A 27,877-nucleotide genomic window follows, 5' to 3' on the forward strand; every position below is an offset into this window, starting at 1 on the left:
TTTAGAAATAACTTGAGGTTTATTAGCTATGGAGTCTTACGAGAGTCACACACACTGGGTTAGGAACAGGGTGAGGTGGTACCAAAAGAAAGAAAAAAAAGGGAGAGAATGCAGTAATGAAAAATCAAACTCCTAACTACCATTAGACTGAATTGAACTAAAACTACAAATTGTATTTTGTCAAGTACGGCTTAAAAAAAAAAAAGAAGAAATCTTTATACATTTGACTTTTATACAAGTAGCAACATTGGAGAATAACGTTGGAAAAAGGCAATTTACAAAAAATACATTTTTGTTTCAAAGACAAAAGCAAAATAGAGGGGTGGTCAAATATTGACCAATAATTATTCCTTTTCATTCTATCTTAAAAACTTGGTCTAATATCTATAAAAATGTTTTAAAAAAAGCAATATACAAGTGTAAAAAGTTTGTCTTTTTTTTCCATTCACTCCGCTGATTTGGTGACCAGAGAGAGAGGTTGTGTCTGCATCAAGGCATGATGGGAATGTAGGGCTGCCTGGTGGAAAGGCGAGGACGGGGAGAGCAGGGAGGGAGGGAGGGTGGTGAACGGGATGGGACGGGACAGGAGGGCCGCCGATTGGCTGTGGAGAGAGATGCTCGGATGGGAGCTGGATGAGGAAGAGGAATTGGAGCTGGAGCCCGATGCTTTCCCTGGCAGGGGGAAGTGTGGGTGATGGGTCCTGCCCTCTGGTTTAGTGGTGAGGGACAGGGGTTGAGCCTGCTCCGAGTGCGTGGCCGCAGGGGCCGCCGGTGAAGCCAGGGCAGCGGACGGTGTGGCGGGCGAGTCCAGCATGCTGCCGTGAGAGGAGGTAGGGCTGTCACACATTTTCTCGGATGGCAAGTACGGGACGCACTGCTTCTTGGGCTGGGGCAAGAAGTTACCTGCAGATGAGGGGGAAACAGGGTTAAATATACTCCCACAAAATGAAAACTATTTTGATGAATTCACACTGTTTATGGTTACATACATGCGGTTTAAATTAATATATAAAATGTTTAAAAATTTAATTGAATAATTATTCTTGCTATTTTTTTAATCAACTACTTTTAGATGCCATTTCAGTCAAAAATCGGCCAACATTTATGATTATGACATGAAAAAATAGGGACTAAATTTAAAGTTTATTTTCATAAAAATACAAAATCTGAATTAAAAACAACTAAAAATAACTCCCATTTGCTCCCAAATTACTTCAAACACACACACACACACACACACACACACACACACACACACACACACACACACACACACACACACAAATAGATTTGGAAAAACATGCGAGCTAGTAAATGAACTAATCCTTGAAAAAAAAAAAAAAAAATTCCAGTTAAGAAGAAAAAAGCCAAAATGTTCGTCATCTAGCTTCTAAAACATGATCTATGAGCTGAGTGATTGGACCGACAGGGATGCTGGGGGAAAAAAAGCTCAAGTTCAGCGAAAGATCATGCATACAGAAAGTGAGAAAGAAATACAGATGTCCAGTGACACTTACTCTCTTGTGGGGAATCAGGTTTATTGTCTCTCTTCCGTTTCTTCCTCTTTCCCTGAGGACAGACATGATTTGGAGCAAATTAGATGTGTTTGATTAAGCAAAACTCTCCTGGCTGCCAAAAACAATGGAGGCATCCGAACCCCACATGATTTGCATTAAACTCTGCATTCTGGGCTCACTTACGTAGTTGTCTCGCGCAGACCAGCCCGGATAAAGCTGAGAGTGCAGCTGCCGTTCTTTTCTGGCGAGTTCATAGTATTTGGCCTGTTCCTCACGTGAAAGAGAGTGCCACTGCGGAATAAAAGAACATATGGTCAAATTTCCCTCCTTTTTTCATTCCTTAAAGGGATAGTTCACCCAAAAATGCACATTTTGATTAATTACTCGCCTTCATGTCATTCCAAACCATCATGTACAAAAGGAAAAATTTCAGAAGCATGCAAGTCATACGGAGCACTTTTACTATGCTTTTGCATCCTTTTTTGACGCTCGATAGCTTCAGTGCTTATTTGTTGTAATTGCATGGAATAGAGCGACCAGCACAATCTTCATGATATCTCCCGGTGTGCTTCATGTGGGTTTGGAATGACATGAGGGTGAGTAAATGATGCCAATTTTCATTCTTAGTCGAACTGTTCCTTTAAGTCAAGATGAAGAGAACACTAATGCATCTCAGCTCTTCTCGTAATGGAGTTGTAAGCGCTCACCCTCCTGCCCAGGATCTGGTTGATGGCTGCGCTCTCTTTCAGGGTGCATTCGGCCACTACTTTGGCCCTCATTTCCTTCATGTAGAGCATAAAGGCATTTAGGGGCTTCTTGATGTGAGGCTTCCTCTCTTCCTCTTTCTTCACGGGCACTGAGGGCTTTCTGTACAGATGCAGATGGACACAAAGAGAGTCAGTTGGAGAAGAGCAGAGAATTAACTGTGAGAGAGCAACGGAGGAGATGGACTGACCCGTGTGTCGAGTTGCTGGCATTGTCGCCGTTGGGCTCCTGTTTGATGGCAGGCGACACAATGGCGGGGTGAGGGATGCCCGTCTGGTGCAGGCCATGAGAAGGATGAGGCACCATGTGAGGAGAGAAACGACTGGATACCAGACTAGAGAGAAAGACAGATTCACAGTCAATAATAGACAGTAATAAATAGATGGATATATCAGCGTATTAAAGGTATAAATTCAATGGTAGCTAGTTGAATGGGAGAAAGAAGTGCTACTTTCATATAATGGCTAGCAAATCTACAGTAATATGGTAAAAAGTGGTGAAAAATGAAGGATTAACATGGAATAACTTACACCTCTGAGTGCGTAGAGGTTTTATTTAACTAAAATAAACTTGGTCGAATTCTTGTTCAGAAGTTTGTCCATGTCCACATTTGCATTATATCAAAATTACACTATCAAATTTATCTTAAAAAAAAAAAAAAAATTTAAAGCAGCATATAAATACCATGCATATGACAATTATATTCCATGCTAAACAAACATTTCAGTGTTATCTAATAATTTTATTTCATTATAAGCATTGAGAATCGGCGATTAAGTTGTACTTTTATCTGAGAGAGATGAAACAAACTGTGTTGCATTCAATAAAAGATTTCCTTTCTGGAACGTGCACAGGGTTGAAAAAGAAAGAGAGGTATCAAGGCGCCATTACTGAGCAAAAAATACATCAGCAGTTTCCTGTACTAACTGTTCTCTGAGCCTTCGGGGAGGATTTGCGCTGTCTGCATCTCATGTCTATTAATAGATTCGAGTTTAACTTGAAATCGGCAAGTTGGTGCCGAAAAGAAGGTCTTGCCCTCTGTTACATACCTAGACATGGAGGCGTTCATGGCGAGTGCAGGGTAGGGGTGTCTGAAGCCCCCAGGAGGGATGGAGTACATGTGTTGGCCATGCCTGAAGATAGAAGAACAGCACTCAAACAACTGGCCAAAGCAAAATCAGGGACAAACAGATGCGCTTTCTGCTAGAAGAAACTTCATTAAGCCATCTGCATGAGTAAAATAAGGTTGATGTTATGTAATTTAAAGCCACAGGGTTCAGACTTACTGAGGAACCAGCCATCCTAGAGGGTGCGGGATCTGTCCAACTGCCCCAGGAGAGAGAGGGTAATATGGGGACAGCTCTGAAGGATGAGGGGTCCTTGGTATTCCTGAAGAAACAATCACTGATTAAGAAAACTGAAGACAAATATTAACATACAAGTGAAATTAAGGATGAACTTCCACGCTGCTACTGGCACCAAACGAAATTTAAAAAATTCTGAATATCTTCAAACACTCCCCCTTGCCTACAATTTCCCTGCAAACGGGTAGTCCTAACACCCCCCCCCCCCCCCAAAAAAAAACACAACTGGTTCAGTCCACAGATTAAAAATGATTGCAGTTCCATTTAATGCCACTAGTGGCGCCCCAAATCACACACTTCACCTGTAGCTACTTCTATCCCCATATTATTGCAATAAACCCCAATCCAAAAAAAAGGTCATGACTCTGCATTTCTGGATTGTACTACTTTCTCAAAGCTTCAGCAAATTCATCTGGAAATTGCTGTTGGTGGCGCTTACCCGTCTTTGGGTCAAGAATCTCCGGTGAAAGGTGAGAGGGAGGCGTCCCAGGGGAGAAGTGTTCATTGCTGTAGGTGATCAGCGGTGTAAGGGGATGAACATGATGGGGGTGTTGTACCACTGGGACCTTATTGGACTGAAAACAAAATGAGAAGGAGGTGAGGGAGGGGAAATGAAGTGTGTGTGCATGTTCAAACAACCAACCGAAAAGAAGAAAATAGCCATTAGGCCTCATTACTCGTGATCGGCGCCAGAGAGTTTTAAAGAACAATGGGTCTCGTCAGCAGAGTTTACTTTTCCCTACTTCTCCCAAAGGAAAATAAACACCAGTTGGGCATTTGACCGGCTGCATGGAGGGCGGGAGAAATCACACCTAACACCCCTAACAGGCAGCATTTCAACAAGAGAAAGACGTTTCCAGCTGCCACCCGCCATAAATGACACCAGGACAGGCCTTTACTACACCTCTCTCAAGAGGCGGCCAAAGGTGGCACCTGTTGTAACAAACCCTTCAGTTCTTCTCTTGGCAAGGTGGCAAAAGTTTAACAGATCAGGACGACTTTTGAGATTCTTAAGAAGGCACAATTTTGGAAGCCTGTAGGCAAGTCCCCTCCTGGAAAGCTACTATTCTGCAGAGTGTAGCACCAAATCTAATTAAATGCACCTTAATCAGCTAATCGGCATCTTTAGGATTACTTGAAATTAACAGGCAGATGTGTTGGAGCATGATTGGAATTGAAGTCTGCAGGAAGGCAACCACCCAGGAGCACGGTTGGTTACCCCTACGCTAGGCTAATGTAGTTTTAAGGGACATATTACCTTAGAGTTATAACCTGATGACTTTGTGAGGAGTGTTGCTTGAAAAGTTGTGTGTATTCTGGCAAAAACCAACTATCAAGACCATTTCAGCCTTTTACTACAAATACCAACACTTCAACCTTGGACAATACTGTATGCAAGTACATGAATGCAAATGTGAAGCTAAATTTCAAGTTTCACATTTGAGGAGTTCACGCAAATGCCACGCTATAGCAAGCAATAGCAAAACTTCCTACTCAGTTTTCTCTTTCAGGTCAACCAACATCATGACGTACCAGCAGTTCAAAGAGAATCGTGTTGTAGTTAAAGTTAGTTCAAATCTCGACATGTTTAAAGCTAGCTACCTGAATAATAACTCATGATTTTTTTGCAGTCATTTGAAGGCACTTCTATCACCCCACTGAATACTGAGGAGCCTATATTAGCATATAATTTACTAGCATACATCCAGAACCCTAACCACATAAATATAGCAGTAGCACTATAATAACATCAGAAGCAGCACTGCTATGATGTGTGCATAAGGCAACGCAAGGTGGTGAGCCGTAAATTGAATGGGCTACTTGTTGGCTCAGGACGTCACAAGTGAGCTAGAGTAGAGAATGCAGTCTTGTTTCCTCCATGCTAACCTTCCCCCCACCTCTATGTAGGCAGTGAGTTTGACCTCTGCTCCAACCAGCACTCTGTGAACATGAACAAGGCTTGCTTTGAGACAAGACTGGCTCTCATTTCCACAGTCCAAACACATCCCCATCTCTGGGCTGCCTCTCTATTCCTTGCCTTTCTCCTTCCATCTATCTGTCTGACTGTCTGTCTCTGTGTGTGTACATAATTTAGCATTGCATCAGCCGAGACAAGCTGAGCCTGACTTCTGGAGAAAGGTGCATTACAGGATTGTTTTAAAGAATTATCAGCAGGTTGATTGAGAAAGAAAGGTAGAGGACAACTTGCACTCTTCCTCTAAGATGGTATTTGTCTGCTGTACTATGATGTTTCTCTCTCTCTCGCTATCCTACTGCCAAGAATCTCTGCTGTGTCAACACACCAGCCGTTTTGCCTCTGACAGCAACATCCCAAGCATAGACTGCCACCAGACTGGGCTCCTCGCCCCCCTTAGAAACGGACTGGATGGGACCAGCTGACTCCAAGCATCCAAGGATCCATATCAACACTTGGTCAAGTCCTCCTGTTTGTTGTTCAAGTGGGCTCTTTACAGCTAATAGAAATGAAGTGTCCACCAGATTAACACAATTTAAGTGTTAAATGAAGGACTGGGGGAAAACACACCATGACCATAGTGTGGGGAGCATTGAAAGTCACTGGGTTCGGTAACATAAGAACAATGACACAACAACAATAGCACTTTCTCAGTCAACCGTTCAGGTTGCAATATTCAGGAATCCACCTTTAGATGGCAGAACTGGGCTCTTTTTCAATTGTGGTCTGTCAACAAGTATCTGAATCTTTTTATCTTTTGCTCAAACAAGTCCTGCAGTTCATCAAGGGCGAAGCCTGATAAATCTCCCTTAATCCACTTTTGTAAATTGGTCTATAGGAGGAGAAGACACCTGACCAGCACAGCAGTGAAAAACAGCTGACAAAACACCTCAGCAAACAGAAAAAATGAGTCATTGTGTAAACATTGTTCCACCTTTTGTATCACAGTTAAATTATGTGGACTCTAGTGTTCTCAAGCACATATTTACCAATTGTGCTAGGTCAGTCTTCTTTCAACAGCTATTATTTTGAGCGACACTCAGAACTAAAGTTAACACAATGGTAGCCAAACATTGCACCTCTTTCGAGGTTTTTTTTTTCTTTTTTTTTTTTGAGTTCTTTGGAGTGACTCTCCACAAGGACATAGCGCATCCATTTGAAAACGACAAAAGTCACATGTGTACAAAACAAAGTGCAGGGTCAGTGCTCTACACCTGCTGATTAATCTGTTGCTCCTCTCTGCCCGCTAGCAAAGGAACCCACCCAAAGATGACTTCTGGTGCCACCACATGGAGCTGTTAAACTGGAGCTCTGCTAAAACAAGCACATTGTGGAGTAAAAAGCAAATGTGGCCTGTTGTTTTTTTCTTTTGGCTTCACCTCCTCCATCTCTTTCTTGAGTTACTGAGCAAACAGGCGTTTGAGCAAGAGGGATCAAGACACAATGAACTGCTTTAGCAGTGGAAGAATGAGTTGCTAAATACAGATTCAAATGAAGGATAATAAAATAGTGCAGAGGAAAGGACAAGCCAAAACTAGCAGTATGAGCCATACAGTTTAATCCCTAACAATGGGGTGCAATTTACAATTATCACCATCTGCCTTTACAGTTACATGGCTCTGAATTAGATTTTAACATCTCCATTAAGAACTACTTTCTGTAGATGCAATCTGTATCTTGTTTTACATCCTCATACTTTACAAAACATTGTAAATGGAGGCCACAACAGGTTTAATTGAAAAAACTAAAATCACATGATGCATTCATCTGGATTTTTGCATGAACATGCAACACTCTTCCCATCAGCACAAACATCATGCCTTCACTAAGACTCATCCATTGTCAATGTCATTAGCAGGCAATTTAAATTGAATTTCCATCTGTAATCTGATTTTTGTAAATAATTTGAAAATTGCTTGTGGACTCATGACTAATGCTTGGTTAAGATTTTATTAGTTTATTATAAATTATTTAACCCATCATTTCTTGACTAGACCTAATGTGCAAGCATGCTTTCGAGTCAGACAGCAGTTAATGCACTGGCTAGCCAAGAGTGATTGCTGCGTCGACTGATGCTAATATAAGTGTTTGCTAAACACGGTGGCTTACTGTGGGGTTTAAGTACCAGGTTTTGCACTTGTGTTATCACTGTGAGATTATTTCATATCAGATACAAGACTCTGAGTGCATACAACTTGACATTTTGTGTATTTTTTTATGAAGTGTGAAGATTAGCATCAAAGTTAACACTAATGCTGCTAATCAGAAAAGCTAAAGGACATTCCATTAAACTACCTAGAGATCAAGCTTATGTTCTACCTATTAAGAGTATGGGATTGCAGAAAGTCAAATAAAGGATTCTTTAAACAGTTTTACCATATAAGACACCATGTGAAAACATGCTAATACTGTGTTTTTGGACATTACCATGCTATTCTTTGATGTACCTTACAGTGTCATGGTATATATGAACACAGGAATCAAATTGTATCATGGTATTGCCATTTGATACATGAACCACAGTAATGTCACAGGAAGTTTTTGTATGACTCTGACCAAAAAAATCAAAAACAAATCTAACACACAGCTTACAAAGGGGTTGACAAGTCTGAAGTTCCCACAATGCCTCACACATCACCTGCCCCTGTGTTCTGGTTTGATGTATTATTCATGTGGCCTGGGTCCAGATGCACTGTATGGAAGGTAATGTAAAGAAGTGGGCTTGGTGCTGCAGTATCACTCTTAAACACATTCAGAGGGATGCCAATGGAATGCTAAACAAACCTGGTTCCTGAATTATTGAGCCTTTCGGCCGCTCTGGCTCACCCTATTAGCATGTGTGCCTTCTGGACCCAATCTGTGCAGCCACAGAAATGGTTTCCACAGGTCACTCAAGCCCTCTCGGCAGCCTGGTGCGATTTCAACAGCCCATGCCATTCATTAGAAACACAATAAACCCTCTAGCATGTTGCCTAAATTATTTACTGACTCTTAATTAATCCTCTGATCACAAGAGATTCCCCCAGATCTGCATGTCAGAAATTAATCCCCACTGCCAACATCGAATGAGGAAGCGAAGTCTGTTTTTCTGACGGGTGAACAGTAGCATTCAGTGTTTCTATGTTCTGGACAACACAATGCTGAGTGTTAAAGCAAAGTCAGCATCAACAGGCTTCAATAGTCAACTCATCTCCATATAATTGGATTGAAATTCCCCTGCTGCATATTTGCAGTCTGTCTGGAGTCCCCAATCATTCTTTATGAAACACATGCTAAGTAAATAAAGACAAAACACCAGACACAACAGGCCCAGTGTCCCCGTATTATCATCGGGTCATCATAATCTTTGGCCTGAGAACTTTAAATTGGATTCTCGTTTAGACAGAACTGACCCAAAGGTCTGTTTGGGAATCTCTTGGGCAAACTCTCTAATCTTCCAGCTCAGACCACAGTCAGTGATCACTTTGTCACCGTGGCAGAACCTCAATCGTTCTGAGCTGACAATCTCCGTGTTTGGAGGGTGAAAAAAACGTGTCTCCGGAATGGATTAGCTACCATGTGGAGCGAGCATTCCTGAGGTTCTCCACCATGGTGTCTGGAAAGGGTGAAGCAGGTCAAAAGTTGGGTCGCATGAGTGGCGGGAGGGAGTGGAATGGCATGAAAATAAGTCTATTGCTTGTTGACACTTGGAACGACAAGCTTAAGCCCTCAGCCTAAGCCAGGTTTCGGCTAAAAGCTAGTCATGCTTGTGTGGGAAAAAATGTTTATGGTTGTTCATTGCGAAAGAAGTTATGCAGGACACCAATGTACCTATGCTCTTAAGGCAAGATAAGCCAGCCTATTCAGTTAAATACCAATATAATACAATATTTTATTGTTGGTTCAATGGTTTCAGATCAAACTGTTGCCTTTCAAAGCATCTGCTTTCTAAAGATGCATATCATGCAAGAACGTAACATAAGAATGGACAATTTACAAAAAGGTTAGTCTATTCCTAATTTATAATCAAATCATTTTGACTGCATTGTAAACTATACAGAATATGAAGTTGCTGATGGACTTACTAAGTGCCCTGGTGTTGGTGATCTGGAGTCTTTAAGGGCTGCAGTCCCGGGAACGTCAAGAAGCGGCCATTTCATTTGTAGATACTGCAGGGGACAAAAGAGAAAGTCACAATCAATGGATCATCAACACATGCACCAGGTTGTCTACATGTTACTGCAAAACCAAAATACTTCTATTATAGTGCTTTATATTGATATAGTGATGTTGCAGAATGTCTGTCTTGAATAACCAAAACCACATTTTTTCAAGACAGGTCGAAAGCCAAGTTAAATAAATGTTTGCCACCAGAAATAATTCAAATTAACACCTTGATTGTAAAGCACTTGGGTGAAAAGTTAATGAAGCTACAGTTGTTGACCCAAGTATACCGTATTTCTGGAGACCTGTATTTAACCTGGAATATTCATTTAAAATGGAATGGAATGGAAGAAATCAATTAAATAGACCTCTGAGTCATCCACAGATTCTAGCAATCCAGCTGTTCTTTGTCTTAATTCATTTGAAAGCTGTGGAGATGAACTCTGGGTGCTGTTTAGCACCTGGGAGCATTAGCTGGAACGGTTTGGGGGCCGAGACAGGAGCAGTCGAGCCCAGGGGGAGGGGGGGGGGGGGGGGGGGCGGGGGTGAAACGTGAAAGCTAAATATGATTTGGACTGCAGGTCCCAGCATAGTAAATGCCCAGCTGGATGGATAAAATGTGTGTATGTTAGTATGAAGAACAGCTGGGAGGAAGTCCCATAACACACTGGGAGAATAGAAAGGGGCCTTGCATGGAGCAGAAACAGAGATCTGCCTTTCTCTAATTTTGCCCCTTAATAAATCAATGGAGAACTCAAAAGCGACACTGTTAGGTTGAGCGTGGTATGCAATGAGAGAAGGAACATGGAGGAGACACGCAGTGATAAATGACTGGACTTCCTATACAGAGGGAGACGTTTATTGTGAAAGCCCTCGTAGCTCAGTGCGCGCGTGTCAAAGTTTGATATGTTTCAGCTTTTCTGGGGCCCCTCGCATCCAGCGCTTATGATTTTCAGGAGCAATTTATAAAATCTAGTTTTTTTTATCCCTTCACGGAGCTTCCCTGCCTGGCTCGGTCATCTGGTTTGTGTAGATGTCAAACCGTATCAGATGTTCCTGTGGAGTCATCATTCCCATATCTAAGCTCTTGAGTCTAGGGGCTGAAAGCATCTGCAGTTGTAGTGAGCATATATTATATATACCTCAAGAAGAACTCTTTTCACAAACCGAATTTATAGTTCTACTTAAGGGACACCATAAATGTAGACAAATCCTTATGCACTGATGTCCAAGCATATATTCTCCGGGTGGGCAATGTGATCAAAACCTTATCATCATTGTAACAGAATACCAAAATAGAGGTATTTTGGCCTGAAATTCAATGAATACAATAGTTTATATATTAAATAACCATGCTGTAATGTCAACTTTTGAATAACCCTTACTTTGAATAATCCAAACTTGATGGATGCAAATCAAAAGCTGAGTACTCATTAAAAATACATTTGCCAACAACTGCTTCACTGTCAACATAAATTAGTCAATGATATGCACACTGTCAACCATAGTCAACACTAACTATCAATACCAAAAGGTGTAAACTTACTCTAGTATAGACACATGCTATTTATTATCCAACACTGCAATACCAAAACCTGCCAATTCCATTGTTAAACAACAAAATCTCATCTCAAGTAACCCAAACATGTTCCACTATCAATCATCATGGCACATTTGGGGTTAATAAAACTTTGTTTCTCCCTTTAAATTTCATTCATCATAAGCGGAATTGTTGTGAGGAAGTTTGGATAAGGCTGTGGGCTAAAAATGGAAAAGACATTATGGTGCGGTGGATGGGGTTCCTGGGTTTGGTGGTGCGGAAAACAAAAGTAGTTTATAAAGGAATATGAGCAGGGACTGGTACAGTTTCCTTCAGCTGGCAGGATGAGCCCAAGACCATGTTTATTAAAGATGTTGGGTTCACTTTCACCTTCCATTGTCTTTAGTAGAGTTGATAAACGACAGCCACAAGTTAAACATCTAATTTGTCTAAACAGTCAAAATGAATGTCCTTAAAGGGACTTTTCACCCAAACATGAACTCACCCTAATGTTGCTCCAAATCTGTATGACTTTCTTTCTTCTGTGGAACATAAAAAAAGGTATTTTGAAGAACCTTGGGGTCCAAGCAACATCTCACAATTTCTTTTGTGCTCCACAGAAGAAAGAAAGTCAAACAGGCTTGATATGAGGGTGAGTAAATGATGACAATTTACATTTTCAGAGGGCATCTGTGAATGGTTTTTGAGAGGAACGTCTAGCCTAGTTCTTGTCAGGAGGCCTTACCCTGTTTCTGGTATTTGCAGCTGCAGTTAAAGTGGACGGATGACTGAAAAAATACAATCTACCTTCCTCATCATAACCGCCAACACCTGACTGAAAACTTAACATACTATCTTGAAATACAATCTCAGTTTTGCCTTCCCACACAAACTCAGACTACCGGGCTGCAGGGACCTGTGCCCTGCTTTTCTGGAGACACAAAGGAAGACCGGCCAAAGTAAACAGTCTTGGGGTCTGGGGATTTGTATTTGAAAGCCATAACTCCAAGAGCAGATGTTTAGCAATTTGCAACACTGACTTCTTGTTGAGAAGAGAAAAGAAATGGTGCGCAGACATGAAACTCTCAAAATGCATGTCAAATTTCAGCGACGACCTGCTAAGCAACAGCAAATCAAGCTTTACCAAGAAAATCAACAAAAACACGAACAAACACTATCTAACAAAAAAACCCTGAGTGCAACTACAAAAAGGCAATGTCTTCTTTTTTAAATTTTTAAATATCTTCATTTAGAGAAAATGATTTTTTTTTTTAATTGTATTGCATTTTTAAATTGTATCTACATTTGAACTGGCTTAATATTGACATTCACAGAAGAAAATGAAAGCAAAACTGTTTATTCTTGATACCAAAAATCTTAAAAGGGCCAAATATCAGCAGAAAAATAAAATGAATAAACGAAATAAAATGAAATGTAATGATATATAATTTTTACTCTTGAAACTGGCCAAACATTAGCAGATTAATCTGTCTGGCTGAAACTAAATGAATGTTTATTCTTGATACCAATAACCTTAAAATGGCCAAATATTATCTAGCTGATATTAAAAAAAAAAAAAAAAAAAAAATCTGGTGCATTTATTAAAATATTAAAATGTACTGATTTATGAAAACAAATATTGAATTATAAAAAATGAGTGTCACATTGCCTTGGGCAGGCTGAGACAGAAGACATACTTCTAACCAGGTTCATGCGGTTTAATTTCATAAATACACCTAGAGTTAGTTTGTAGCTGTCTACCTGATGTCAAGAGGTCACAGAGAAAGATAGAAATGCTGCTGAAATGCTTTCCGCGCTGCTGAGCGAAGATGATGGGGATCTTTAACAGGATTATGACAACTTAAAACTTCACAAATATAAATCCTGACAGTCATATGCTAGACGAAATGAAGCCCTCTGTCAAAACAAACAGAAGAAGACACTTCTTTAAGGAGATATCTGGAAGCCTCAACATGTGTTGCTGCACCCGCAAGCTTCGTTCAGGATACCAGGGATTTTAAACGCTGTACCTCAAACCACAAGTGCTTCCACAACATAGCACAACAACTTTCTTGAAAAAGGGAAAGAAAAAAAGTAATCCGGAGTTGGGTGGAGCCAAATAGGTCATGTCAATCATTTAAAGCATGGCCTACATTTAGCCCTGATGTTTCCACCCATTCCACACACCCTCCACTAGAATGGAGCAGAAAGCTGATGGCACACAAAGGAATCTATTACATCTCAGCATCAGAACAGTTAAGCCAGACAAAAGGCTCTGGATTATGTGCATGTATGCCTATAGGGCAGTGCCTTGACGCGGCCAGAGGGGTCCGACATCACCTGACTCATTTATTTATGCGAGCGACACCTCTCGCTGCTCTTTTCACTGCCGCCAGAGGCAAAGACAATAGAGGCGGCGGTTTACAGCACTCCCTCACCGCAGGTCGGCATTCAGGCCTATTGTCTGTTTAAGAGCTGCGAGAGTTTCCGATAATTAAGTAAACAATTCATAGGCAAACTACACCCCTATCTGTGCTAATTGGAAATTAATTTGCGGGGAAAGGACTGGAATTCTTGACCACCTCCAAATATGAACGAGAGATATAGCTGGGAAGAAAAGAACTTTGAACAACAAAAGCAAACAATGTTAATAAGCAAAAAATGAAGTACTTATGAAGTCTGATTTAAGAGATTAAAGTCAGAAGAGGAGGAGAAGCTCATTAAAGCAGACTTATCTTATTACAGAAACAATAAGCGGTTGGACTGCAGAAATTTGACCAACAAATCACCTATTCATCCACCGATCACATTAGGAAGTTATTCAACAGGGTTCTGGGAACTTTTAGGTACAAACGATCAGGAGACGCTAATTTGGTTTCAGAAATTAGATCCAAACCTGCGTGCTTATAAACAGCCACAGCATAACACAAATTCCTCGAAACAATACATTACTCATTTTAGGACAAAAAAAGTCTTTATTATTAAAGATGCACAATATAATTAGGCAAAGATAAATATAACAAGAATTACTATTATTATCATCAGAATAAATATATTATCAGTTTGATCAGGCCAATTTTTAATTATGTATAGGTTTATTGTATTGATAAATAAGAGATGGATCTCTGGTTTAAACTGGAAAAAAAAGATAAATATTAAATAAAAATATAAAAACATTTTTTTTTTAAACAGTTATCAGTCTCATTTGTTCAGCACAGTTAGGCTACAATGGTTCATTACTAAGTTAAGTTAAAATCATTAAGTTGCCAAAAACTATTTTTTTAAAGAATGTAAATTCTAGACTTACTTAAAAAACAAAAACAAACAAAAAAAATACATTTTAAAAAAAAATTATAATATTAGTCACTATAATGATTATACAGTCCATATTTTTTTATTTTATGAAATATCAACTGTTAAATTAACTAACAACTCTTAAAAAGTGTAGAATATAAACAGCATCCTATTTTTTATGCCATTTATAATCCGTTAAATTATCTGCTCTTGGTATTGAAAATTTAGGTCGAAATTCAGTGCATCCCTACAAAATCACTTTTAAAACCAATCCAAGCACAAATCATCCTAATGCAATGAAGCACTTATTTGTGGTTTGTTCCCGTAGTTCAGTGGCGCTGGCTGACCTGCCTACATTAGCTGTGATAAAGTGCCTCTTTTCATCAAGCCAGTGGCTTCCACACAGAATCGGGCTTCAGCTTCAACAGGAAAGACTCATGACTGACAGTTGCTCTCCGAGTTCCCATGGATACTATTGTGACCTCACTGATAACACTACTCCTTCCATTCACTGCCTACTTAAAGAACTGGTTCAGAGGTCAGCCATCCGGAGACCAGGGGTTACCATGGCAATGTGGCCCATTTAGGGATGGCAACAGAGACCAAGTTTGCATACACCAACCATCTTGTTGCAGAAGACAAAAAGGAACTACCTTTGGTAGACACCTTCAGTTTCTGTATCCCAAAGAGAGAGAAAAAAAAAAAAAAAAAAACTTACAACAAAATTTTTCACGAAATATACTTCAGAAATGCATACTACATTGATCTCTTTTTAATTATTTGCAGAGAAAAGCACAAACAAACTTTAACAACATGAGGAATAAGAGTGTTATTGTGGCGCAGGACAAAACAGTAGGTCAAATAAAACCCAACACATAATTATGACCACGGGAAAGTAATAAGCTGTCTGTTGGGAGCTCTGTTTTTCTGCAAAGGCGAAATGCAGCCACCCTCCTTAAAGTCAATTACAAGTCAGTTATGCGGTTTCCAGTATTTCAGTGTCTGGTTACAACACTGCAGTCCAAACTATACCCAGGTTTACGATGAACAGCCTGGGCTTGTTAACCCATAAGCAGCCAAGAGGGATAACAAAGCCACTTTATAACCCAAAAATGCTTGCTATAGCAATCTTCAACTTTGTTGGCAGCCAACTTATGATAACTATATTTTTCAATAATAATAATATAAATAAACTGACCAACAACAATGCAGGCTGTAAGTATTTGAATAAACTGACTAAATTATGCATAGCATATGCATCGAAAATCAGAGATCCAAATATGGTGCATTGGTTCTAAAGACAGTTGAAGATAAAATAAAATAAAGAAACCTTCATCCTTTTCCCAAATGCTGAGTGCATAATGAAGACAAAGAGCTTATTGTGTTCTCTTGGTGGACTCGCTCCCCCCAGCACACACACTAACTCAAACTTCACCCCTTCCCCGATATACCCCTCCTATAACGGACGTCTAACAGGCGTCAAAAGAGCAAAAAAATCATGTCACCTGATTGCAAAAGAACTGGAAAGTCTTCATAAAGCAGCCACTGCAGTTTGTCCGTTTAAAGTGGATTTGTTGACAAGCTTTTCCTCCATATGGAGAACTTGAGGCACAACAAATAAACAGGGTTATTTTTTATAACCTGTTGGCTGTTAAGTATAAAACTGGAATCTACCACAGAGAGGCCTGGGGGAGTGAATTTCGGAAAAAAAAAAAACCTCTGCAATTTAATGCAGGAGAGGAAATAATGCAGATTTTTTGGTAAATTGCACTAAATGACTGAAGCGTTATCTTTAGACCATTAACAACTGTTATTGTGCAATAACAGTCCAGGGGGGGCGATATGGAGGCATGACACACCGTACCTGGCCCTGACTCACAACTGTGACCGCCCTGCCTAATTTCAAAAACTTTCTGTCTTGTCAAACCAGTTCCCTTCTGCAAACAATTAGTGCCGGACCACGTACCGCCGAAGCGCAGGAGGCGAAGGAGTGAAAGACGGAGAGGGAAAAAAGGGGGAGAAAAAGAGTGAGGAGAGTGGAAGGGGGCTTGGAGTGCAATTATAGTGGGAATTTATGGCCTGAGAAACAATTTATAAATCACAGTGCATGGGCTAACACAATCCAGATTTCACTGCTCGCAGCTGTAACCAGCTCTAAAGTACACACAGTGTGTTTGTGTGGTTTTTCACGAGGTTGGGTCTAGGAGCTGGGCGGCTAGGGGAACGCACCATCAACATTGGCTGTGACAAACTATGGGAGTGTTTCAGAGAGAGCGAGATGTGATGCTAGGAATTGTTTACAATCGCAAGTGAACAGTATAAACCTAAGCAACGTGCTAACTGGCGCCTGGGTCGTGAATTAAAAACATGAATATTGATCAGAAGTGTCATGAATTCCACTAAATGGAGGAAGAGTTGTGGTTGATGACAATGTCAAGAGTTGCGTCTCTCAACTTCTCATTTTACATCAACCAAAACTCATTCTCCATATTGAGTTTCTTACGAACTTGTTGATCTTGTTAACCACTGCAACTGCCATGTCACTAATTTCCACTAACGGAGGGGTACAACGTCAACAAAGGTAGAGGACATAACTCTTGGGAAAGGTCACCACTTTCAACAAGTCTGTAAGAAACCCAAAATGACCCAAGTTTTGGTTGTGTGCAGCATCAACAAAGTCAGGGGTCACTACTGTTGGACAAGTTAAAGGCTGAAAACATTTCCTACAGTCCACCCTCAAAACTTTCAAACACTTACATCCCATAATTTGCGTGACATTGTAGTCAATGAAAACTCGTTCTCCAATTTGGATTACTTGTCAAAAGTAAATACCTTTCCGACAGTTCCTTCTCTTAACGATTTTTGGTAAGAAGATATAACTGCTACAAAATTTACCAAAGTTTTGACAGTTAGACTATGTAACTATTGGAAAAGTTACCAAAGTTCTAACAATTAGAGGACGTAGCTGTTGGAAAAGTTATAACTTTTCCAACATTTCACCCAACACTATCTGGGAGCTCGTGGTAACCATTACAACTGCTGAAAACCCAAAGAGGAGTATGAGTTTTGATTAACTACAAAACTAACATGTAATTTTTGACAAACCTTAAAGAAAACCTTGGAAATATTACAGAATGGGAAAATCTGTTTGAAGCCTACAGTTACGCTGGAAACAATGGTTATATCCCCTAACTTCTGAACAATGCTGTCAGCTTAAACTCAATAGGACTTGTAACTGTTGAAATAGTAGTCAATTTTGAAGAGTTTATAAGAAAGCGAAAAACAGAGAAAAGTCCAGAAAAGAAAAAAAATAAGTGCACTCCTGTTCAGTCAATTACAATGAGGTACTCATCTGGAGAAATGAGGAAGGCTCAGGGGGTTTTCACAAGCCCTCAACTGCGCCTCTGGGTCCAAACTGCAGCTGTGCGCGGGGAGGGGCGGCCCATGCCCTGACCGACAAGGCCCAGCTGGATAAGACATACACTCTCACGAACAAACAAAAAAGCGCGCACACACACACAAAAGCTTGTGGTCCAGTGTGAACATGTCATGTGACAATGGAGCCGCTCTCAACCTTGTGGTCAGGGTGAGAGCTGTAGAAGCGTCGTGTCTATGATGGACCCCCCAACGGCACACAATGCGCATTCTCCTCCAATCACAAGGTTGCTCTTTTGTGCCAGCAGTTATGTCACTTCCACTCCACCAATCTGAATGAGCCAGACTGTGGCGGCCCAATGAATGTCTGGAGTAAAAAGAATTGGAGCAAGGTTTTTTTGTTCTTCTTTTCCAATTAATCATTATGCCACAGACCATCGTTTTTGAGAGGAAGTGAACGGCAGGGTGTGTGAGGCTGTTTTTTATGCCACATGTTGTCTGACAGCTCTGAGCAAATCGTAATGGAGAGTTTAGCAGGGAAGGGGAGAGTAAAAGCTGCCAGGCCCGGAGTGCATCGACGACCACCCTACGGGAATCTGGGAACTTTAGTGCCCACTCAACTGTGAGTCACGTCAACAGGCTGTGAACCTTGACCTCTCACCCCTAACTGAAACAATGTGAAGATGTATCTCACTGTCAAACGCATGGAAAAATGACCCATCTCCATTTAGGATACAGGGAAATAACGTCCCACATAATTTCAGCAGCCATAGTTTGAATAAGACTCCCAGACGGACAACAAATCCAGCATTTTGACAACCATAAGCCAGGCCAATTGAACGCCAATTATGGCGTTAAACTTGTCGAAGATTTGTCAGCCGTCCACTTTGTTTACGTGACATTTCTTGAATGCGTTCGTTTGGAATGGCTGATGTCTTAGGGATTACGACTACGCCGCTGCAAAGTGAAGTGTTTTGTGGATCTACCGTGTAGCTCTCAGTCGCCACCCTCTAGGCTTTTGTTCAGCCTTTCAGAGCCATACTGAAAGACTGAAAGGCCCCTATTCATAAAAGCTCCCATACACTCCCAGCCGCCTCGGCCAAGAGTCACTATAGAACATCCCTCATTTCACACGAGAATCGGGGCTGCCTGCCCACCCCCAAGCCCCTGCCCACAAAAAGCTTCTCCACCGATGACTCTTTAAGACGGGGAAAGGTGCACAACATGGGCAAAGCTTACGGCTGACACCATGACAATAATACATACACTCACTGCTAATGCCAGCAACGCCCTTCAGTGCTTGGACAATTATTTGTGGGCTTAACAGGGTTTTGAAGATACTGCACTTTTTTTTGCTGCAAGTCGATACTAGTAAATTCCTAAAATTTCGACACTTTAGTGGCAGGTCCATCTACCAATAAGCATCGTCAATGGATAATAACAGAGAAGCACTGATATTAAAATGCCCAATTCTGATAAAACCATGATTCTTCCATATCATGGCCTATACAATACATTTCAGAAATTAAAATTCCATTCAATATAAGACATATACGACATTTAAGGTGATAATAAATTAAAAAAATAAAACACTTAAATCAATATTTAAATGCTTCAAGTGAATTTAGGAATTTAAATATCACACATTATAATGCACAGTATTAAAATGGGTATTTATTTTGAGATTTGTTAAAGATTACATTTAACACTTATTAAATTTTTAGTATTTTTTAAAATTAACTTTAAATTAGCTTTAGATGATGGTAATCAAAATGTAAAAAGACACATGAGCATGCAATATTAAATTCATAATATTGGCCAATATACATATATAATATAAAACAATAACCAATATGATACCAATTAAACATGTGCCGGTATTCGGTAATGCGATATATCACGGTAATGAATATGCACAATATTGTTATCGTGGGCACTTCTAAAGACCGTGAATAATTATATATTACAACTTATTCTGAATTTGGAAAGCAATTTAAGAATACTTTTTCCATCAACTGGTCAAAATGCACAACACTGCTGTATGCTGCTTGAAAGACGCGTGTGCACTCTGATGTAAACAAGCACGCATGAGAAACATTAGTTAACATAAAATGCCAATGAAAAATTCTTCTGAACATTCATTAATCTTAGGTATTCCAATATTTAATAACACGTTGTTAAAATCGAAAGTTGTCATTAACTGTGTTATTTAATGAGCTAACATGAACTAAGACTTGTATTTTTTAACAAAGATTAATAACTTCTATAGCAAATGTAGCTATTGCTCATTGTGAATGTTAATGCATTAACTAAGGTTAACTTATGAGGTCTTACTGAAAAGCGGTACCTACTGATCTTTATAGTTCTTTTGCACTTTAATTTGCGTAAAACTTTTAACTTTATATGTATTTCTGTATTGATTTATTGTATTTAAATGTTCAGTTATTTTTGTTATTAGAAAAAAGTTATTAAACCTGTATTATGGCCACTTTTCAAAAACTAAATTACAATACCGTGATAATACCGTGATAAAAGCATTAGCAATTAATCGCAACATGAACATTTGATACCGGCATATCCCTAATACCAATATATATTGTGCATCCTTAAAAAATTTTGCATTATAAATATTACATAAAATAAGGCTGAAACATGCTGTAGGATAGTGTGTTAATGCAGGTGCTTCTAACTACGCAAGCTGAATTTCACAAAGCATGACAGTGTTGGAATCGGCCCTCAAAAACTCCATATCAGCCACTCTCTTATTTATCAGGTTTCGCAAGTCAGAAGACATGCATTCTTTGTGCTAAAGGTAACATTAGGAGGGGAAAGACAGCAGTAATTAAAAGCACTATGATAACCATATCACAAGCAACTGATCACATAAGGAATTAGCTGAAAGTACACCTCACCCTACAAGAAAATCCTGATGCTGCTGATATCAGATCTCCCGTGGCCTTTTCAGCTTGGCATGAAGCAGCAGGCACAACAAGGCCATGTGAGACCGTCGAGGGCTGTGATGAGATAACACATTATCGCAGCGTTCATGTGCTCCAACTAAGCCAACAGGACGCATACACACACATTCCTGGACACATGCCCACTTTTTCACCCACCTGGCACCCTCATCCCCACAGCTTGCTTCGTTTCTTTCCCACAATGCTTTACCCCAACTACCCCCCACACCCTGCTCTCTCCCTCTCTCCCCTTCCCGAGGCCCCAGGAAGCTCTGACTGCGAGGTAATAACTGAAAACAGCTGTTAAAAATACCAGACTGATGAAGCCTGAAGCCCCCCCACCCCCTTAAACTTTATCCCCGGCACAATCAAGTTTTATTAGCATGGAGTGATGCATGAAGTCAGTACGCAGCTCTGAACGAGAGCTCGCCGTTTTTTGTGACCAAAATGGGGAGGTGGGGGTGAAAGTCACTGCAGGACTTGCAAGCGAACATGAAGTGGGTTTTGATGAGCGCTGACCACTGCCAGCACAATCTTATCAATGGAGAATGACGTCAGCGGCTTACACACACTCACTAAAACCAACACAGAAACTCCAACAAGGCTTCAGTCTTTTTTGCCTCAGGATTTTTGCTCCCAATGGAGTAGTCCCGAAAAGATCAGGCTAACTGCATCCATTTAAGATTCCTGATTTATCTTCGGACACTTGAAATCATATTGTTTCATGGCCCAGAGTTTCCTGAATACAATGATGAGAAAAAAAAACACACACCTATATATCAAGATATATATAAAAAAGAAAATATAGTGGCAAAACTAGGCTAACTAGGCTTATTTATTCATCAAACCAACATTCCAGCCATTAGCCTTTTTCAAGGTATGAATAAATAAATAAAACCTATTATTCTGAGTAGTTCAAACATAACTTTCTTTTTTGAGACAAACTAAAAGAAATATCGGTTTCTAAAAGGTGAAGTGTGACATTTCTGTGCAAAAATGATTAAAAAGCTTCCGTCGTATGCCATTGGTCATTTAAACAAATAACCCTGCTGAATCTTGAAACATTTTATTAACTTCAAAAACTGCTTACATACAGTTCTCTCTAAAAAACAAAAAGAAAAAAAAATAATGTGTATAATATATATATATATATATATATATATATATATATATATATGTATATATATATATATATATATATATATATATATATATATATATATATATATATATATATATATATATATATAAAATAAAAATGCACAATTTGTTATATGTATATAAAAGATTTATATACATTTAAATAAATATATATAACATATATACAAATTTTATATATATATATATAAAAAATAAACAAAAACAAATATTAATATATATCAAAATATTCATTTACAAATACATTTATTTTTTTGCTGTTTCCAGGACTGTATAAGCATAAATAGCAAGCAAATTATTGGAAATTAGTAAAAAGCAATAATAAAATAAATCGCAGATGCATTAAGATATGGAGCAGTTCTGCTCCATTACTAATTAAAACCACTGTGTAATGACGGCGCTCTTGTTATCTAAACCATACTGTAAACACCATGCCATATGAAGATAATTGGCCAAAGAGATAAAACTAAAATACAGCAAATTCAGAATGATTTTATGTGGCCAGCGCAGGACATGATATGATCAACAGGAAAGAGATCTGCGTTACGGCCTTGGGAACAGCTCCCTGCATTCCTTTATCTACTTCCTGTAGCATTTCTTTAGCCCCTTTAGTTCACCCTCACGTACAGATTCATAAACCACACTCCTTTCAGGAGGAACGTCTGTAAATTAGGTCTTTATTTTGCCTTGTTCAAAAAAAGTGATGCCAGGCTTGTGTGGAAAACCAAAGGAGGAAAATAATGTTTGGCTTGACATTTCTTTCTTTAAGGAACTTTCTGGTTTTAATCTCAGTCAATAATCAAGTAACCAGAAAGGGTCTTCAGTGGAATGCGTCCAACGGCGGGAAGGTTTTTAAATGGTCGCTTGATGAAGTAGTAACATTAAAAAGGGAAAAAGGAGAATTGGTTTATGTCTCATGCAATTCCTGGCCTCCTAACAAGACGCAGCATTCATAGCGCACCCTTCTTCTACACAGCAAAAGAGAGACTGAAATATTTCTAAATTAATTTGGATTTGCTGAGTTCATCCTTACAGAAGAGAAAAAAACATAACACATTAAGTCGGGATAAAATTGTAAAGCTGTGTTTATTTGGTCATTTGTACAAACATTCACACAGGTTTCCTGAACCGTCTTGCACTACAGGAATGCTGTCTTAACTTAAAGGCCTGGACAATGTCCCCTCTGTAGCTGAAGACGAGGAGGTGGGACAGGCTGGAGGGGGGTGCCTGGTTTCTCTCTCGCCAACTACCCCCACCCCGTCTCTGAGTGCTGAGTGTGTGGAAAAGGTTTGGGCTGTTGACAGGGCCACTCTCCTGAGCACTGTTTGTTTATGTAAAATGAGGCCCTCTCGTACGAAGGACAATTCCTCTGTTTACTTTATATTGTCTCGTAGGTCTTAAAATACCATTGTAGAGGAGAGAGTTTAAAAAGTTGAAGCAAGTTGGAGGGGAAGAGAATGCCAGTCAAAAAGGGCAGACGTGAACCCAAATCTCAGCCACACAATCAACGACCACAAACCCACTCCCTAACATAGTCTCAGCCTCAGACGTAACGCTCACAGACCGTTGGCTGAACGTCTGATGCATGGCACACAAAAGTGGAAACACTTCAGGAGTTTTGAATTATATAATGGTTGAATTATACAGGATTTCCGGGAGACGTGTGTGTCACGTTCTTTAACGTTCTGCCTGAAAACAAAGATGCCGTGACGCCAAACCCCCTCACGAAAAAAGAAAGCCGCCGTGTTTACAACCGTAACGACAAGCACTTATCAGGATCAACTAAATGCTGGATTTTCAAAAGTATGTGAAATATTTAAAGTTTGCAGCATAGAATATTTAAAATACATCAGAGAGTTTTGCTGTTATTGTGGCGACATTTCCACACCCCAAAACGTGATGCTGAACAAAACGAACTGTGATTGGTTGTTTTGGTCAAACGGCCTCATGGGCGGGCCTTGACCAATGAAAGCTGCCATGGATTCCTGACGCCTGAAGGTCTGGCTACGCAAGACTATTGCTAGTACTACTTGGTACAATAAGTGCACTTAAGTTGAATTAATATCACAGGTTAGCATGGTTCAACCCCAATGGAAGTGGATACATAAGTGCGAAGTGCTTCAACAACAATGCTTTTGTGTTAAAATTGTTCAAATGCTCGCTTTTTCACCACTGTAGCTGTTTGTCGCACCTAAATGTCCGTTCGAACCAAGGATGATAACTTTTAACTATAATTTTTTTAGCATTCTAATTCTAATTTAATAGCGAATTATGACACAGAGTAACAATATTTTCAGGATCACTTTCAGAACTTTTTTTTTTCCTCCAGTTGAAGAATAATATAAACATTGATAGCCTATCAGAAAACACCCATGAGCCAATTCGCTAACATAGCTATCAGTATAATTATCGTTCTTGGTGTGAACAGACCTTAACAAACTTGTTGTTTTTTCAGGTTGATCAACAATAAAAACATAGCCAATCAGAATCTATCCATTAGCCAATCCGCTAATATAGTTATCATTCTTGGTGTGAATGGACCTTAAACGTTGTTAGTATTTGCTAAGTTAGCTTCACATGCTACTGTGCTTTGCTACACTACATTAAGCTAGCATAAAATGTTAGCAACAGTATCTAACAAACTTTAACAGTCCAAATTAATAAACAAAACATTACAGTCACACCAAAAAGATCAAGACACACAAAAAATCAAGATTAGCCTCACAGGGCTAACAATAATATATTGACTAATCTGCAGACAAAAGCACTGGACTTTTACCCTGCTGTTAACACTCACTAGAATATAATTAAATCAATAAAGAAACATTATTAAATAAGGAAGTGATAATTAGCAAACAAAGAGCAATGCTGTTAAACTGATGGGAACATTGAAAACTACATTAGCATTTGCGAAAAGAGGACATTGTGGAAGATAAAACCTTAAGTAACTTCAACCTGGGGTCAAAGCAAACCTTGTTAAAGTCGGACAGCTCAGTTAAGGAAAAGTATCTAAAAGTCCTTTATAACTGGATGAGGGAAGCTAAACCCTCAACAAGAAGACATTTAGTGTTTTTGTTTTTCATCGTGCAAACTGAAACAAAAAAGCCTGAGAGAAAATAAAGCTCCCTGAAAAAATCTTAGCACAGCAGGTTGTGTTTACATTGAAAATCCAGTGCCAACAGTTACTGTAAACAATTTTCAGCTTCGGTTCAGTAACATTACATGTTTTTTTTTCTCCTCATAGACTGAGTGGCGCTTCACAAACTTTTGTACTCTAAAACTATACACAACCTTTTTTTTGCACACTGAGTAAGACATGGCTGAATCAGTTGCCTTCGGGCTCTCACACACACAAACACACACAAGCAAGCCAGAAGTCAGATGTTATTATCCATCTCATCTACTAGAATCACAGTCGCTCTTTGTTACAGCTGTTAAAGGTAACCTGTTTTCCTTGGTCAAACCACTCATGCAACAGCAACCATTCTCTGGCTAACACCATTTGACGAGTTAAAAAAGCCATTGTGCTGTAAACAAGCAAACCTAATGCAACATCTAATATCTAAGTATATGACCAACAGATTCATGCATTCTCCCGAGTTAGCAGCACAATGAACACAATGAACGTATGTTTATCGCCACAGGCTTGCTGGAATTCTTCCACAATGACATGTCAGCCTACGTTCGCATGCCTCATCACTTATACATTGACACAGTGGCTTTAGAAAGCAACAGGCAAACACTGTGAAAAAAAACACTCCAGATATCCTTCAATGGAGCTAAATGGAGGAAGGCAAACATATGCAGCAATTTGCCTGCGATTCAAACACCTCGGTGGGGGCTTGCTGCTCAGGTAGCCAAACTGCCCCCCTAGGTGAAGATGTCATTAAGATAATGGGCATCCAGTAGAGACCTCCGATAGGGCCATCAAGCAGTAACTAATGATAACAATAGACGCCTAACAGCCCTCTAATTGAAAGACAGTTTCACTGATGGGGAAGAACTTATCTAGAAAATCCCGATGTGGCTCAAATGAACTCAAAGGTCTTTATGATATAAACCATAAACACATGCAATCAGAACCCTCCTGCTTTCGATATCTATGTGCCGCCCAGTCGTAAATTCGACTCTCTGACCGGGTAACACACTATCACACAACAACAAAAAGGAGTAAAGACATTCCTGACACCAAGCTGGATGCAAAAGCTTGCAAAAGCTGGATGAATTCTATCTGCCTGGGCTTGCCTCCAGGTTGTCGCCTCTTATGATAATACAAAATTAATTGTGCAGACATCTCACTGCGAAAAGTAAATTTTTGTGCCGTTGGATGCGGCAAGTAAAGGCTTTTTTTGTGCTCGGGTGAGCCAAAGTAAATGACTTATTGTGCAATGCATCAGAACGGCCTCCTAATACATGCATGCTCAAGATCCAACAAGTGCTAACAAACTTTTGGAAGACAAAGCTTGCTGGGGTATTTACTAGTATTTGATACTTAAAAAGAGATTCTAAACACACAAGTATCAAACAAAAAAGAGAATATGGCGCACTCAAAGGGAACTTTTGTAACGCGCGTCTTGCAACAGAAAAATTTACGGAGTGCGGCGTGACGTCATGAAGGTGTTAGTTGCGTTTAAAGTGAAATGGCATACCGTTCGTGTGCTGGGAGATAGCGATCCGTTGGAAAGGTATGGATTCGTAATATCTGGGATCATAAGAAACGGATAACCAGCGTAAGGGGGTCCCTTGAAAAATCCTCCATCTTGTTGTCGTCTCAAAGCTTTAGGGGCGACAGAAAACGGATAATTGTCATTACTATGCATAATCACTCACACAAAACACATAAATATCGAACTGTTTTTATTATTATTATTATTATTATTATTATTATTTACCTTCCGCAAAGTATTCTCTCTGTTTCTCGTAACTTTCTAGTTCTGGTCTGGGTCGAGGACGCCAGTCTGTTTGTTGCATTTGGAAAATAAAGCATCGGTTTAGTTTTAGCACGGCTAATTAACACTTACATGCATGCATTAGTGCACTTTTGCTTACTTCGGAGTCTGATGAGCTGCTGTTGTTCTCGGACTCGTTTACTAGAGAAGATTTCACCTCATCCAGATCTCTCTCTGACGACACATTCTCTGATATTTTCTCCTCTTGCTCGCCCTCATCTTTAAAGGAAATAAGTTCATCATTTGCTCCCAGGTCATCGCCTCCTCCTCCGTTTAACTGAGGCATGTTGGCACTTTAAAAACCCAAAAGTCTGATTAAAACGAAACTTTCTTCTCTCAGCGAGAGCTGTAATCCGAACTAACCCCAAATCTTATAAACGCGATTTTGCCGAGGCTAGAAAAAACAAGACGTTCCTAGATTTCCCATGATTAGATCAGACGCCTGTGGGTTGTGGAATAGGGGTTTCTTCCTACAAAACCACACTGCAATAAACCTCCAAAACAGTCCACGGGCATCATTTGATATCCATTCGCGTGCCTGGAATCTTCCGATAGTCCTACATAGAACGTAAAGACATGCAAAAAAAAGTTTCGCGAAACAAAGGTGTGGATACAAAGTTTTCAGTCCTTCAGAGTTTCTCTTCCAAACGCTCAAATATCTCCGTGTCAGCGTGTCAATCCCATGGTTTGATTAAAGGCGCGCGAACGGGTCCCGACTGTGTGTTTAATATTGATAATTCAGCTCCGGTGACAGACTCGAATGTGGATAAAGAAACATTTGTATCCCTGAATGATAGAAGTGGACTGGGGCAGAAGGAAGAACACCCTCATCAGAATGAA

General features: G+C 39.8%; 1 protein-coding gene across 1 annotated transcript; it reads right to left on the minus strand.

The window, feature by feature from the left end:
* Positions 1–27,877, minus strand: LOC109065562 (transcription factor 7-like 1-A). Its single transcript, XM_019082524.2, has 12 exons — positions 27,138–27,877; positions 26,981–27,053; positions 26,738–26,865; positions 9,686–9,769; positions 4,086–4,221; positions 3,569–3,671; positions 3,332–3,415; positions 2,473–2,616; positions 2,225–2,384; positions 1,701–1,808; positions 1,518–1,569; positions 1–903 (listed from the first exon to the last, which is right to left on the minus strand). Exons 1-12 carry the CDS (start codon positions 27,321–27,323, stop codon positions 446–448), a joined length of 1,716 nt encoding a protein of 571 aa, XP_018938069.1. The 5' UTR covers positions 27,324–27,877; the 3' UTR covers positions 1–445.

The sequence above is a fragment of the Cyprinus carpio genome, chromosome A10 (genome assembly GCF_018340385.1).
Source record: "Cyprinus carpio isolate SPL01 chromosome A10, ASM1834038v1, whole genome shotgun sequence".
In the NCBI taxonomy this organism is placed as follows: domain Eukaryota; kingdom Metazoa; phylum Chordata; class Actinopteri; order Cypriniformes; family Cyprinidae; genus Cyprinus; species Cyprinus carpio.